Source organism: Crocodylus porosus, unplaced genomic scaffold (genome assembly GCF_001723895.1).
Source record: "Crocodylus porosus isolate Cpor-Errol unplaced genomic scaffold, CroPor_comp1, whole genome shotgun sequence".
In the NCBI taxonomy this organism is placed as follows: Eukaryota; Metazoa; Chordata; order Crocodylia; family Crocodylidae; genus Crocodylus; species Crocodylus porosus.
The window spans coordinates 13,145,411-13,162,439 of record NW_017728951.1 but is presented as its reverse complement, the minus strand read 5'-3'; the positions used below and the strand labels follow the sequence as shown (position 1 = coordinate 13,162,439).

The 17,029-nt window shown below is 42.5% G+C and overlaps 1 protein-coding gene across 4 annotated transcripts in view; it reads left to right on the top strand.

Annotated features, from left to right (window-relative positions):
- Positions 1-1,483, top strand: part of GRK5 (G protein-coupled receptor kinase 5) — a 246,041-nt gene extending 244,558 nt beyond the window's left edge. For 3 of the 4 annotated variants that reach the window (XM_019556061.1, XM_019556063.1, XM_019556064.1), the window contains one exon: positions 690-1,483. In XM_019556061.1, coding sequence (XP_019411606.1) covers positions 690-788 — 99 coding nt within the window. In that variant the 3' untranslated portion in view covers positions 789-1,483. The remainder of the gene's footprint in view (positions 1-689) is intronic. The other variant, XM_019556062.1, reaches the window with a different exon arrangement.
- The last annotated feature ends 15,546 nt before the right edge of the window (positions 1,484-17,029 follow it).

The window sequence follows — 17,029 nt, the reverse complement described above, 5'->3', positions numbered from 1 at the left end:
CAACAAGTCATACCAACGAACCCACCCCCTGGTGCTTCCTTCCCAAAATAAATACCTCTTCCTCTCTCCAGCAGGCTCCGCATGCATGAGTGGGATACGGGACTAAGGCTTGGTTTTCTTATTTTACTGTGTTGCTTGCTCATCACTGTGTCCTCTTTGCAGGAGTTATGTGCACTGTTCCCCACCCCACCCCCATGTCCTGTTCCTGAAACTTTTTGCTGTGCTGCCTGTGATATGCATGGCCACTTCCCCTGTTTAAGACAAACCGGTCTGATTTTTTAGTGGAGTGTGGAGAATTTTTCCTAAGAGCAGTATATTTCAGCACAGTTTTCCTCCTGCAACTGCCAGCAGATATTCAACAATTGATACAATTCACCAACCTTGTCCATGCTTTCTGCCAACCTTTGGCTGGGATGTGCTGAATTAGCTCAACATAGGACCAGAAATTTTTGTGGTGCACTGCACTGACTCATGTAGCTTGACTGTATCTTCTTTTCCCTATCTCTCTCCCATGGTCTTCCTGTAGAGAGTCAGGGCAAGCTGGCTAAGTAAGTTTATTTCACTACATTTTAAATACCACCAGGAGCAAGTGGAATAGTATAGCAAGGCCGTGCCGCGACCAAAATGTGAGACACATGGCAGGTATGGGTTATTTGGGGAACCTAATTATTTTTTTCATCTCTCTCCAGCATCAAAACAATTCAAAGAGTTCTCCAAATTCAAAGGCCAGTTTAAATCACCACATAAATTCCAACCATGTAAGTTCAAACTCCACCGGAAGCAGCTAGTTCCAACTCAGCTTTTTTGAAACAACATATTGCATCCTTCCACTCTAATCTAAGGAGCTTCTAAGGATGAGAGCGCATCCACCATTGAATTAAAAAAAAAAAAAAAAGATCTCCCAACAGCGGAGATTTCCTATCCATTCCTTCCAGTGGAGCCTCCCATTTTATGAAGAAATTTCCACTCAGGTCTGTTTTTGGAAGTGGCACTCAAGATTGTGTGAATCAAATTTGTCTATTTAGAACATTGCAATAGAAATCCGACGAACATGACTACTTGCACGTATTTAAATAGCATCATACTAGAACTGAATTTTGTCTTTATTATTTTTAAAGAAAAGTTTTGTAAATTTCTCTATTGTCTCAGTTTACATTTTGTACATTTGTATTTAAATGAAAGTCGGACTTTGGGGGTGTATATTTTCCGAGCAGCAGCTGTAAAGCCATGTGTTTTAAGACATTTTTTAAAAGAAAAAAAAATCTGACTCAAGACTTCCAGAGCCTCAAATAAGAAATTGTTCTTTTTAGTGAGTATAGAAAAATATTCATATTTCACTTTAGCAAATCGGTTTTATTGACATGCAGTTTTATGGCACAATTTATTCTAATTATTTTACGTCGTATATATTTGGTTTACAGCAACACTGCATACATTTTTCCTCTTCGTTAGTTTGTAATGTCTCATTAAATGCTAAAAGTCATGGTCCAGACTTCACCACATCTAAGAATACTATTTGCTGCATCTGAGGTTTGTAATGTCATGGGACCAGCACAGTTGGGATTTGCATTTAATTTTGTCATTAGGTCCTCCCAATATTTATTGTGTTAGATCTCGCTTTTAAGCCCTTCTCATTTTTTCTTTTTACTATTGCTACTGGAAGGTAGAAAAAATGCTAATGAAGGGAAACAAAGAAGACAAGTTATCAGTTCTTCAGGGAATTAATTTCTGCACCCACTGAAATTAATAGCAAAGCAAATTGATTTCAGTGTTGCAAGCCAAAAGTCAGAGGCTGTATCACAGCTGAGCTCATGTCTAAGTGATTTACTCAATAATTTTGTTTGCGCTGACCGTGGGAATCATAATGTCACCTTTCTGGAAAAGAGAGCCAAGTGTGACAGTTCAGATGGGGATCTGAACTTGTTTGGATCCGGTATCTCTCTTCTGGCTCGTTTCCACTTTCAAGTGGGCAGTAACACAGTCCCGTGATTCGTTCTGTGCTGTCATGTTTGAACTGGGGTGTCAAAATGGCTCCTTTCCCAGCCCTCTCAGCTAGTGCTGACCTTCAGAGTTCAACATCTACTGTAAACTAGCATAGTTTGCCCCTTTAACAGTTCTCCAGTTTAATGTCTCAGGCCATCTTTCCATCATTGTTGACAGCTGTCCCACTGGTATAGACAGGATCAAGAAGATTTGAAATCATGTTATATAGTAGCACATCTGTCTTTCAATATGGGATGTTAGATATCAAGCACTGCTTCATCCTTTTCACCTGGTATTGGAAAACATTTACCCCACTGGTGTTGACAGGGTCAACTGAGCTCAGTGTCATGCCTTTTTTACAGGCTTGCTGAATTCAGCTAACTACTGCTGCCCCTTTAGGACAAGTAGGGAAACCTGACATCCAACATGACATGTCTAAGAAGTATGTGATTTATAGTATTCTTATCCAGGGAAATGGAGTAAGCGTCTTTGTACCAAGAGCGCTTGTACCTATGGTTCCTTGGACTGTTGTGAACCCGATTCCCAGGGTTTATGCAGAGAGGGCAACAGAAGATGTGCAGGGTTTTAGAGGCAAAGCCATAAAGGATGAGGACTCAAAATAATGGGTGTTTGAAACAACTTAGGGTCCGGAAGGGACAGAGAAAACAGAGTTTCTGTAAAGCAGCTAATGGATAATACTGAAGGATGAGACAGGCTTGAGCCAAGCTTACGTACATTTGTAATGGGGCACTGTATGGCACAGAGCAGAGGCACCTCACAAGGCAGCTGTTAAGACTGATGGCTTTGCCAGTCCCTAGGAAAGATGCAGCAGATTGGGATTGTGTGTGTGAATGATCCAGAACATCAGTGAAGATTTGTTTCCCCTTTTCCTTTTGACTGGTGTCTTGGAAAGTGGAGAGGACACAGAGGATTTAGTCCCATGCTGTGTCGGCGCAAACACCTCCCAGTTCAGCTCTGACCACGAGTCCGCTGCAGATTTCCGCAGCGGTGAAAACTGATGGAAAGAAAATGCTGCAAATACGAAGTAATTTCCTGCTACCGGCTAGTCGCAACAATTTCAGCTGGCTAGTAGTCACAGGGCACTTTGAAGTGCTGTCTAAGTGAAAGCCCAGTGAAGGGAATGGGAATCTATTCATTGAATTTAATGGCTTTTGGATCACATCCTTAATGTAAGGCCTAGGTACCCTGGAGCGCCTTCTCCAGGATGTGTACCAGGGGAAGGCGGGGATGGCAAAGAGTGGGGATTTCACCTGGTTTTAGAAAATATAGGGGAGAATTGAAGGTACAGGCCCAAAGATCTGTGGCTACATTGCTGTACTGCTAACATGTTTGAGAAGCTTTGTATGCCAAATTTCAATTACTTCCAATTACTTTCAATTTCAATTACTTGCTGCCTAATGTTTTCCTAAGGAGACATGTTTTAGAAGGTAGAAGCTGATGTCCTTTAGCAAGAAATGCACCTGCTTTCTCACCTGTGCTGTACACCAGGGCCCTCTCAAAGGGGCTAACTCTAAGCACAAAAGCTAGGCAAGACAATGCAGCCTGGGGGTCGGAGCATGGGCGACGGTCTGTTTTGAGCTGTGCTACTCACTTTTTTGTCGTGTTCAATACCCTTCTCTCTCTCCTTCAGAGAAACGTTGACAGTAATGTTTACCTGCTACCCAGGACGGGGTCTGTGAAGCTTAACTCCTAAAAGTGCATGAAGTGTTTTGGAGCCCCGTGGATAAATGGCAGTATAAAGGGGCCAAATACAGTTTTTGCTCTAAGACCTCAAAATGCTACATTTTAACCGTTTGGCTCATGAAGGGCTTAAGTTTCCATTTCGGTCTTGCCACCTTATGTCTGGACAGTGGGTTAAAATCATAGTTACAGCTCATTCTCCACGGCAGAGTGTTTGTTAAGGCTAAATATGGAGTTGACAGCACTGGTGAAAGGAACGTGCCAGCTGTTCTGGCTGCCAGCCCAGGGACTCTCCCGACTGGGGCTTGCCTGCTTTCTCCTTATTTTTTGTTATGAGTCTCACATCCCACTTGAGACTAGGTTGAGACCACACTGCAGTTATTTCAGCGATGTGATCTGACCGAAATTTGAATAGATCTAGATGGTTGCAACTAGTGAGCCAATTCACTGCACAACCTAACGCCCCCTCAGAGTTGGAGCCTCACTCTCAGAAGTGGTGAATACTCACAGCTCCATTTAAAGTCGGTGGGAGCTGTAGGTGTTCAGCACCTCCTATCATTTCTTCATGCTGCTTTGGACAGGGCTTACAAGAGAGTGTTTGGTGTTCTGAACCGTAAGGAATAGCTTTGAAGCGGGTTTGCATATAACAAAACAAAAATTAATTATTTTGAATAGTTTTCTAGCGCACGACTGATTCATTTTGTCTATCATCTTTCCAACTGGAGTGTTGTTTCTTCCAGAAGGAGCACAACATTAGGTCTAGTTGAATGATGAATTTTGAATAGATGACCAAGGAAATTCAGCTCTTTGTAATATTTGGAAAAGATTTGCAAACTGATCCTGAATGTTTGTTTGTCGGTCTTCACCAGGCAGTCTGAAGAACAGTTTTCAGCCTAAGGGTTTTTTTTGTATGAACTGTCTAGTTCAGCTGTTTGCTATTTTATTATTCTTGGTGCATGAGAGAGTCACGCGGCCTGTTCCTGGTTTTTGTTTGGATGGTTGAAACTTTTCAAATGTGAAACTAATAAAGAATCGGTGGGAGAGGACACTCTGCAGGGTGCCTGTCTCCCCAAATGAGGGTGTTTGTGCAAAACCTGCCAGTCCTCAGCGATTGATCTGAAGAAAAATAGCTATTCGTGCCAGTGAAAAGGGGCACAGAGATAAACAAACACCCAATCAGAGCTCAAATGAACATTTGTGAATAGCACTCTTGTGGTCTTCAGCTAGCTCTTCTGAACACAGATCCTCACAAAGGTTTATTCAGTCGCCACTCCCAGATTTTCAAAGAAAATATGCAGTGTCCTTAAGGTATATTTCCTGTCGTCATAACTGGTGATCGGCTTCACCCTCAGTAACTCTGTCCAGTAGCATTGTAAGAAATACGTAGCCAAACTTTGATGTTACTGGTGTCTTATGAGACCCTGATGCTTCTTTTCTGCTGCAGGGTATATGTGAACTGAACCGCACGTAACCCAGCTGGGAGCATTTCTAACAGCAGCTGTCGTGTTTCAGAGTCAGATTCATTTGGTATCTTTACTTTCTCCACCTTTCAGTAGGCAATCCTCAGATTCTGTAGTAAAAATGAAAGAAAAAGTAGGGGAAGGGAGAGATGGACTCCTAAGCACAATTTATGAACTAGGTTACTGTGTATATAACAAAGGCAGTTGCTGTTTACTTTCTTTCAAAGCTACCACGTTCTGCCTTTCCACATCATCTATAACCCGTTTTTAGGGTGAATTGGATCCCAAAAACGAGGCCATAGCCTAAGCTTGTGTAAATTGCTCTGAATGAGCAGAGGAGCTGGCCCGAAGATCAGACAGAACTCAGTTCCTATGAGCTCAGTGTAGGCCCCGTAACAAGTTTAAGAGACAAGCAGCTATTCATTCACCTGCACAAAAAAGCATGGATGTTGGGTCTATGTACCCACAGATCTGGGCCTCTAAAGTTCCCTATAAAGGTTTTTTTTTTGGAGGAGGAATCAACAAACTGCCTGAGAAACAAGGCAGCTACTTTCCCTAGCACCATTCCAGTGCCTAAAGAAGGGGAAGAGGGAAGGGTATGATGGGAAGCAACGTGTCTGTGGCATAACTGCTCGACCTTCATAGGCATAGGAATAAGCAGCCTTCATTTGGCCCGTTATATCTGACTGCAGTGCGCATATCCACCAGAATAGGGGTGTTCTTTCCTCCTTGTTAGTTCCCTATTTCTTTCTCCGCCCCCACCCCCCCTTTTTTTTGTTTTGTTTTATAGCTGGTAACACTCACTGCCACTAGATAAAATTATAGATACATCAGACAACAGCTGCTTCTGCAAGCCCTTAATACAGCACTGGAAAAGGTGGTCTTCTCTGTTTTGAGATAACGTTCATCGGCAGGTTTGGGACTATGTCTTCCTTTGTGTTTGTAAGATGGGTGAGGGGAGGTGATTTCTTTTATTGGACCAACTGGAATTGTTATGGGAGAGAGGAGACAGGCTATGGGGCCACGGTACCAGTGTTGTGCTGTTTATATACCACTAGTACAGCAAGACCCTTGCGTGCTCTTCTAATTTATGCAACGATGTTGGTGAATGTCTCGTGAGCAGGTGCCCCCACGTTAACAAAACTGGCGTCCCTTGATCTGGGCTGAAGTACGTTGTCAGGAGAGTATGGAAGAAGTTATACCTATTACATATCTAAATCTGACAGGACTTCCAGTGCTGTCAATGTGAAACCTTTCACTACTGGTCAATCCACCTACAGTTTTAAAATAATAATAATAATGAATGTCAGGAGAGCAAGGTTAAAAGCACCTTCCTTGCTTTTGTGTGTCAGAAGAAAAGCAGTCTCCTTTGGAACTAATAAGTAACGCCCTTTATGCAATGCTGTGGGAGGATAACTTTCCCCTCTAGCTTCAAAAGGAAAACCCCTGTCAAAAAAATGAGTCTGAAAAATTTACACGTGGATTCCCGCAAGAAGCTGCAGCGTTCTGCATTCATAACCCCCCTGTCCTCAGTAGTGATACAAATCCAAGCATCTGTATTTAGGTCTGGTTACTGTAGAGTACTGTCAAATGTGCTTTAATAAAGAGCCATACACTGGGACACTCTTTAACAGATTGCAACCTGTTTCCTAAATTGTTTGGTTACATTTTGTTTTTAATGGGTGTGTTTACACATACGTCTTTTAAGTGAGATTAGCCTAAAATTGCCATTTTTAAGGTGCATGGGGGGTGGGGAGGGGTGTCCACACACGTGTGCCCTTAATGCGCCTTAAAAATGGTGATTTTAGGCTAATCCCACCTGAATTTGATACCTGCATAAAGCAAATACCAAACTTAGGTGCAACTAGCTAAGTCACATTAGCCCACGTTTAGACAATACGCATTAACACATCTACATGTGGGCTAATGCAGCTTAGCTATTCGCACCTAAATTTAACATGCCTTAATGTGCATTAGTGCGTCCACGTGTAGCCGTGCACCTAAATCGCCTTAATGCATCTTAAGCAAAGGCATATTAAGTTTAGAAGTGCATAAATACACATGTAGACGTGCCCACTGTGTACTTGGAGTTGAGAGTGATGAGATCTGTTAGCAATTTGCCATTGATTGTCTTTGGCAATGCCTGTTTCAGGAAGCAGAAGTTTACCTTGTAGACATGGCATTTGGCCAAGATGATCTCTGTGTACCTAGTATGGTTGGGGGGGTTTCAAATGGAGGGATGACATGCAGCCTATAAAGCACTTTGAGGTCTTTGGTCAAAAAATACCCCTATGACTTGGTTATGCTTATTATTTGAGCAAATGAGGCCTGATCTAGCAGCTCTTATTTTTGTGGCTTCACTGAGACGACTTGTGTAAATAAGGGCTTGTGGTTTATTTTAATTCCTTTGAGATGCTATGATTGTGTGAATTTGGCTTTGGTAGGCCCACCTGGGGACACCAGCAATGTAGACTTTGAAGTGTTCATTTCCTTGTTTCAGTGCTGCAATCATATACGCTCCTCCTCTTTTTATATTGACAACAAATAGGTGCAGGGCAGACATACCAGAGTAACATTCACCAGTTAAACCTCAACATCTTTCTCCTTGCCTGTTCAACAGATTTTCCACTAGCAAATAAATTCCTGGGTACCGAGTAACTTAAATGCTGTGTTAAATCAGAGTGACGTGTGTTTGACAAACATTGGGCATAATCACTGGCCCATTTTTGAAAGCTAAAGAGATTACCACATTTCTAGGATCAAAGGACTCCAAAGGGGATCCCCGAGTCTTCTGAAAATCAACTGATCTTCACCACCAGAGATGAAGAAACATTTCAGATAGTGCCTGGACGACAAATGTATTTTTCTTTCCTGTCACCCAACAGTTGTTCGGTATGTTTATTAACCAATCTGTACGAGTTATGTTGTATGTGCTGAGTGCGATCTCCTTTGATTGCCTTTCTTTTAAATATTGGACACTCTTCTCAAAGACTTAACTTTTTAGCCTTTTGAAGGTGGAGGATGTAAAAACTTCATTTTGTGTTTCCAAGCAATGTAGATAGATCTAAAGATTTCATGAACCATCTTGTACTTGCCCATATCTGACTAATGATTAAATTGTAAAATTGCAGGTTTTCATATTAGGACTAGTCTTTGACCAGCTTTAAAAACTCAAATTCATATTTGGTATAAATACACACACAATATCCTTCCGATTTAAATTTCAAAAAGCGTATCCTGGAGTAAATGTTTTTAAGCACTTCTAATACTGTAGTCTCTGTAAGAGGAACAGACACTTCTAAAGAAATGTTAAAGTTGTCTCTTATAAGTCAGTTGACAAACCATTTTTGTAATAAATTAAAGCAAATGTTCTCAATTAGAAGAGCTAGTGGCTGTTGGTATTGTACAAAAAAATCATTCTAGTATCCAAAGGGTTACTTGGTTTGTTTGTTTTTATTTTCAGGGAGACTTTTTAACATTGTTTAATGAAACTAGATTCATTTTGAGGTTGTTTCTGAAGATAATGGCTTCTGTGTTCTATGGCTGCTTGAATTATTTGTACATAATGTCTAATAATGTCACAGTGCTGCTGTATCTAGATCAAACCACTGTTTTGTTTTGGGTTTTTTTGGTTTTGTTTTGGGTTTTTTGTTTTTGGTTTGTTTTGTTTTTTTAGAAAAATAAATTCCTTAATTTAAATACATAAAAATGTCCTGCTTGGCTTTATTTTTCCCTGACTTTTTAATTGGGTATGTGCACTTCGGGCGCCAGTTCTCAGTCTTGTTGAAGTTCCTGGTGATGTTGATGAAGTTTCTAGACCGCTAGAATATTTGCAGCCTTTACATTTTATATTTCATTTTTCTGTCCTGTTATCCCTCAGCCCAGTAGCTCAGGATCACAACCCTACCTGGGGGAGGTATTCGCTATTGATCTATGACTCCATAAGTAGATGCATCAGAGTAAACTTGAAGCGTTGGTATAAGTCATGTCACATTGGTTCAGTTTGTCCTGTGGGGTAAACTGTAATTTGAATCATTTGGGCCCATCTACACAACTGGATCAGTGTTGCTACTGTACTGGTTAACAGATTCCAGCATATCTAAGTCCTTATTCACAAAATGGTTCAACAATTAAGAGAGGAAACTAAGTTATGAACATCAAGGATTTCTCTTCACTGCAGCATTAGTTAAAGTTAGCTACATTTGAGTGAGGCAAGGCTTAGGTGAGTGGCTACGCTGCTGAACAGCACTCGAGCAACAAAAAGCAGAGGAGCCCAATCCAGCGTGCAGTACTATCTCAAGTAAGACCTATCCTTCAACCCACATCTCCAGGCAGACCAGTTAGCCTAACTTTAAAGCGCCACTTCACTCTAGCCACAGATTTGTGTGGGTGCATGGAGTAGGGTTAGGGGATACAGCTGAGCTCTCACTGCAGTGAAGACAAGCCCCTCATCTGCTCTTCGTGGGAATCTTCCTCCAAAAGTGGCCCCATCCATGGACTCCAGACCTGGATTTTTGTTAGTGAGTTGCCTGTGACGGAGTAGCAAAAACTGGTACCGGAGAGAGAAGGTGACTGGGACTGGAAGCAGCAGCCAGGTTTAGGGTCTAGACTGACAACATCAGGCTCAAAGTAGCCAGCCAGGAGAGAGACGGAAAGAAGAATCTGTGCCCACCCGAGCACGCTCTGCTCCAGAACCGGCCGTGGGCCCCAAGAGTCCTTTCTCTGCTGCCAAAAAAATCAATGCATCTATGGGCAAAATGAGTATCTCCACTCCCTATAAAGCTGCTACATGTACAGCAGACAGCAAGCCACTGTTACTATCAGTATTGAGGTGGCAGACAGCGCAGCCTCGCTGATCCACTAGGTGAAATACGCCTTGTGATGAAATTTTGGGCAGGGTAGATACACACCTTTATAGACTAAGACAGCCGCTCCCAAACTCTGACAGATGGTGCACCACCAATTTAAAACGATACCACCTTAAGTACCACCAGCCCGTTTTTCAGTTCAACCTTAAGTACCACCAGCAAATTTTTGCATTTAAAATAATTATAATAAATTATAATAAATCTGTTAATGGGTACCACTGACAAGTTGTCTGCATACCACTGGTGATACCCGTACCACCGATTGGGAACCACTGGACTAAGGTGTGTGTGTGTGTGCGCATACGTGTGTGTGTGTATGTATGTGTGGGTGTGTGTGCGCGCGCACGCGTGTGTGTGTGTGTGTGTGTGTATATATATTTTATATATGTGAGAGCATGCTTTGTCAAGCTTACTTCATCAGATGCTGTGAAAGGTCGTAAAGAAAACAGGTTAAAGATGCAGAAATTGAAATACAAAAGACAGGGTGGGGGAGAGAGCGAGCTGGAGGGACTGGAGCAGTGCTAAGAGAGAAAAACAAATGAGCAGTAAACCCATGGGAACAAAGAGGATCACAAAAGCTAATCCAGGTAATGAGATAAAAGCCATAGTCCCTACTTAAACCACACTTACCATAGTCCAGCTTGTGGATGATTTCTCGTTTCTCCTTTTCCAGTTCAAACTGTTTTTTTAAACTTTTGTTGCCTGTGAACAGCAATTGCGAGGTTAGCGATGAAGTGTCCAGGGAGGTCTTTGGCCACAGGCTTTTGTGCCTTTCTGCAGCTGATGTCAGGAATAAGAGCCCCGATACCGTCCACTTTCAGAATTAAAATCAAAATAGGTACACGAACCCCAGGATCCTTCTCAGACATTATGGGTGTTCAAGCCTTGCCACAGGTATGCAGGGAAAACCCATCAAGCCTCAAAGGAGTCCCCATTTTGCTGGGTGCCTCCCTGACTCTGCTGGTGCCTTAGGGAGGGCAGCCAGACATGCTAAAGGGCACGGTCTTCTCCAGCATATGAAACAGCTTCTCCCTTCCCTAGATGTAAAAAAAAAATTAGGCTTCCCAGCTCTGGGGGTCCCTGACGCTCCCTCTCTGGTTCCTCCAGCTTTTCTTCAGCCCTTCAAAGGGCTGAGGGGAGACTCTTGGCTGCTTCCCTTCCTACTGCCGCAGAAAGATAGCCCGACTGGAGGTGGGCGAAGACGCTTCTGAACTGTCCTCAACCATGCCAGTGATCTCGATCAGCCCCAGGGGACAAGGTGGGGAGCAGCCCAACTGCAAAGGGAGTGCCAAGGCCCCAGGGCATCATCTCTGCAAGCCGGGGAAGAGGGGAGCATGGGGCTGCAAGGACGGCGCAGGGCAGGATGGACTGGGCTGTGGGGAGTGGGCACCACGGGGCTGCTGGGGAGGGACTGCAGAGCTGCAGGTTTGTGGCGAGGGCAGGTGGACAGCCAGGGAGGGATGTGAAGAGGAGTAAAGAGAGGGAGGATATTGCTCCTGCTTTCCTCTCAGCCTTTCAGGTGAAATCCTCCTGCTGCTTCTCCCACCCCATTCACTGCTTTCTAGCCGAAAAGCTCCTCATTTTTTCAGTCAACGTACTGTTGGTAAATTAAAAGGCAGGGCAATGGTTGAAGAAAGAGCACCCTCCTCTACCCAGGACCTACCGCAGCCAGCCCGTATCGGGAAGAGACTGCTCATTTGTGGCACTTTAGCCTCTCTTCCTTAGTGCGGGTCCCAGCGACATCCATAGTCTGCACCTGCTACCATGGGGAGCCGTCAGCAAACATTCACATCCCAACGTACATAACTTCATGCTAATTTTTTACATGGAGTGTTTAATTGGTAAGTGCAATTGTACAACCACTGTACATAGTTTTAGTACCCATCTCAAAGCTAAATTTCCTTATTGGTCCATTCACAACTTAGTTCCACCAGTTCCTGTCACCTGCAAATTCACTACCCTTTTTTAAATATTGAAGAAATGTAAGTTGTGACATATTTATTGCCAGGAGACCAGGGTATTGTGTGTCTTTGTGTTTCTATAACAGCTGGTAAAACGGCCTTGAGCCTGCCTGGGCAGTACTGAAATACAAATATGAACAAATGATCGTGTTATAGGTAGGCGTGAGCTGTCAAGCTTGGATCCAGATCCAAGCCACTTCTCCGTCTGACAAGTACCAAGCTAAAAGGGTATTTGAGTCTGGCAGTTGGTTTCAGCCCAATATAGAGATGATGGGCATTTGGGATCTAGACCCAAATTTCTCTTAGGATTGGGATTGCTTGGATCTAGGACTTTTGGCTCAAACCACTTCTACTGTCAATGTATTATGGCATGAGGTTCAGAAGCGCTGAGGGTCTGTGTGACCCTTTGGCTATGGCATTTACTTAGTTTTACAGTCTTTAAAAATGTTGACTTCAGCACTTCTGAGAAACCAACTGTCTGCCCGTTGATCCACATGAATCAATTCAATGGGAAGGGGGGAGAGATTTGGAATAGTTTTGGAGCATCTCTAACCCTTGTTACTGAATCATTAACAATCTCCTTTCTCTCACATATCTGTTATTCAAAAGTTTGTATGTTGGCTACTTAAAGAAATACTACAGGATCATTTTCCAGGACTATGCGGGGGACACAAAGATAATGACAATAGGATGTGAAAAAAGATACGCATCTTGATCTAATCTCCTGGCCCAGGGCTGCTCCTTCAAGAAATTCTTTCCATCTTTTTTCACAAAGTAAACTTTGCTCTGAATTGAGGTTTATTATTACAAGAAGTGCAGTTTGCACAGTATAATTTAATTATACATCCTAAGACTACTAAGTTAATTATTATGATTTTACATAGCATCATAGGTATGCAGAGAACATTTTTCCTCCTTCCCTGTCACAGGTATTTCTTAGATGCCGATCACCTTGGTAACTAAGCAATTTGATATTTGAGCTGTTGAATAGTCAAACAAAGAGCCCAGTCTAGCCCCCGCTGACTTCAGTGGGTGCCTTTCTGTTGACTGAGAGGGAAGTGGATCAGGGGCAAACAGATTAGCTGAAATTTCACCAGCATTTAAAATGTCATTTATTCATTCACTTACTTATTTTTGCATTGTGGATCCCCAAAGCTACTGCGCTGCCATCTCCAACTTCCTGCCACCAGCCCCAGGACATCCCAGCCAGTACCTGGACAGCCCCACGTATCAGCTGCATACATTGGTCATTCTAGGGTCTGGTTGGCTGTTGTCTTGGGTGGGAGGGAAATTAGTTTGGTTTGAACAGAGACATTTGTTTTTGTTCAGATTCCTTAGATTGGTTAAAGACAAAAAAAAAAATCAATAATCTCCAAATAATACCCTTTCACCAAAGGATCGTAAAGCATTTTGAAATTACTAATATGCTTGACAACATCCTAGTGATCTAGGAAAATATTATTAAGCACGTGCACCAAAGTCTAAATCAGGTTCAATAACTAGCTCCAGTGTAAATCAGTGTCAAAAACTGAGTACAGACTGCAAGGATCACTGGTGTCCACCACCTCTGGCTATAAGGGTCCCATCCTAGCAAATGCAGCCTCCGCTTTGTGCGGGAGAGGGAGTTGTCTCCTGGCATCACGTCCTGCATGGCAAGAACAGAAACTTGTGGTCCGAAGTCAGCTCTGACTTCTAGGTGTGTTAGGTTTGTCTAGCCCCTTAGGCATTGGGCCTCAGTACAAAACAAATCAATGAAGCTCCAACACATTATACCAGCTAAAGCCCTTGAGACTTTGCCTTGGGGTACCTTTGCTTTTTAGGCAGCACTCAAGTTACTTCAGGATACAAGTCTACTTGGGTTTGGGATTTTGAAAGAATTGTTTTTAACTTTTTTCATGAACTGAGACCATATTAGAAACATGAAAAAAATCATAGTCCAAACCCTCAGGCAGGATAAACCAGCTGAAGAGCTGGCTCCGCATCTTTGTACAAGGCACACATGAAAGACCCTGCGAATGCCATATTTAAATGAACTATTTCAATGTACAGGCATCAGGATGTTCAAAAAGAAAACGACCCGTGACTCATCCCTGGGTGTGTATCTAGTACTTTGTATTCTTGTTGTAAGCCATATGGTGCCGTAATATGTAAATACAATTGTGACCTAGCTAGACTGATCGCAGCAACCTTAATATTGCAGTAATAAGGCGTCTTCGTACTGAATTTCTTGGACTGGTTCCCTCCACAATTGTTTCCTACTCCAACTTAATTTCATGACGTGTGATTATCTATCTGGCCTCCCTCGTACAGAGATGGGGCAAATATGTTTCTGCTACGGTCGCAGAGTCTAAATAGTTTTCTATTCCAGTCAAATCAGGACTGATCATATCTGTGTGGGGGGAAAGAAAGCAGGCACTGTACTGCACATAAGTCTTCACGCTAGGCCACAAAAGACATGTCTCAGTTGTGTCAGTCACTAGAGACAAGTTGAGTGAAAACTATTCTGTGGCAGAAGGTACTTTACAGTGCAAATGAATGGGAGGAAAAAAAGCAGCAGCGGGAGTCAAGCTAATTTCACGTGTGACACAGAGAGTTAGTATTATGCAGTAGATCAAGGAACTAATGATACAGCTCACAGCTGTCATTTAATTCACAGGAATAATTACTATGCAAAATAGCTGCAGTTGACATAGTCGTGTTAAGAGAAGTGGCCTATTGTAAGCCCAGGGACTTCAGAGGAGCTCCCGCATATGTACCAGTTACTGTAGACCCGAAAAAGAGTTTCCTCTGGTGTGAAAACCTCTCATTACTGAAATTCATTTCTTATCCTTCAGCAGGAGCAGTTGCCCGAGTGTAGGGAAACAGTAGCAGCTTTTTATCTGTAATTGCTCGCTGCACTTAATGAATGTGACAGAGCCATACATCGTGTGTCACTTGCACAGGGCTTCAAAAAAACTCGTATGCCATTTTTAATCGACGGTTGTAATTCTACTCCCTGCTGTTTAAGATCAGAGCCCACGGAGATCATTCTCTTATAAGCTCATGTTCTTTCTTGTACCGTATCATTACTGCGTACAGAGGGACCGGTGTACTTCCAAGGCTCTCCATCCTGTTTAACATGAAGTTTTACATTATGCTTTTTATTCTCTGGTGAAAAGAAATATGAAATGTGTAGAACTCATTAGTTCACTCCTGATATTTTCTACTTTTGCATTTGATGAACGAGAGATTTCTTTTCAAATGGAAGGCCCCGTTTTATTCCCTTATCATGCTAGATGAGCCATTTTGTCTATAGCCCTTCATATGAATGAAAAGAACAGGCCTAAGCACTGTATCTCTCATTCCTGCCTTTTGGAAATAGCTCTGAAAGCAACCTAAACAATGAAATTAGTTCAGTCTTCAGGATCCATTTAAAAGTCTGCGTGACCTCTGGTATCTTTCCAGCTAATAAGAATTGAATAAATTCTCTGTGGAGCCTCTTGAATAATGGGAACAACAACTAATAAATAATAAATAGTATTTTGCACTAAAGAAGCAAGTGATTTACTTTGGGTGGAATCACTGGAGTGCTACCTAGTCTAATGAAAACATTTTAATACCAAATCCAGAACAGGGTACTAATGCCTCAGTACCTAATTGGTATGAAAGGTTAAGTTCTTTATGGGGAAAAGCAAATTCAAAACAATGTTTGTTTAATAGATCAATGTGTGGTATAGCAGGGATGAATATTTCATAGCTAAATATTTGTGTGCAATACCTCATAATTATAAACATGCTGATTAATTTTTTAAGTGCCCATTGTGTTAAGTTATAATGTTGCTTTCAAGGCCTTTTTTTCTTTTTTTTTGCAGGGGGTGTTTTTTTAAAGTTCATTACAACTAACTGGGAAAACCTGACTCTTTTGTCCTTCACACTAGCATAAATCCCCGAACAGCAGTAGAATTACTGCAGCTTTATGATAGAACAGAATCAGGCTCCCAAAGTGCTGTACCCGGTCCATTTGTTATGGGGGAAGCTGATTCACATATAAATCAAACCCAGTCCAGGTGTTGGGCATGTAGTGTTTTCACAGCACTTTTCACCTTTGAAGCACTTAAAAGGCTGATTTCAGGCCATGGGTGCTGGGGCTTGTGCTGTGTGAGTTGTGCCAGTTTGGGCAGGGCAGGGCAGGGCAGGGAGGCAGCTCATTGCACTGCACTGCACTTGCATCCCTGCTAGGCTTCCTGGCATGGGATGGGGTACAAGGTAATGGCATCCCCATCTAATGCTCCCTTGCTGTTCCTTCCTGTGGGATGACATGAAGCTGTGTGGGTTGGAATTCATTATATTTTAGCCCTTAACCAGATGTTTTGCTACTGTCCCAAATTATTCTTTCCATATTGTCGCTAGGGATCAATATCAGGCCATCTGATCCCTATCTTTCCTAATACTGCAGTTATTTTGGCAGACCCCTGATCCTTCAGAAATCCCCAACTGGTGCAAGCTTTGCTAAAACTAGCATTAGTGGTTCAGAGTATCCCTAGGCTTGTTCCTTTGAGCCTCTTTGGTATAAATGAGCTGAGGCTGTGGCTCTTGCCTAGTTTAATTTAAACAGGTTCTGTCTCATCCTCCTTGATTGCATAGTAAACTTCCTGTGCCATCTGCAGCAGCATATGGACAAGGTCCATCTTGCTGCCTCATTCCAAGTAGAGAGCATGAATTTCTACTGAGCATTTCTGTATCACTATTTACAGTTTTGCGTCTATACTGAGAGCTCTAATTTGGGGGCAAGAGGTTGTTCCTAATATGTTTAAAACATCTTCTTACTGTCTTTTTAACCCTACTTCATTCATTCAGTGGCCAAGACAGTGTTAGAGTCAGTGGTGTTAAAGAAACTCAGATTACATTGAGTTTGGTGACAAGCACACTATCTTAGTGAGCGCCACCGAGGGAGACTGAGTGACCTGCTCAGAGTCGCACCGGATGTTAAAAGGAGAGCAGGACATTGAAACAAAGGCCAGTTCCTTCACCCCGGACCATCTTTCTTCCTCTTGATTTCTATTTCTTTGATTCCTTT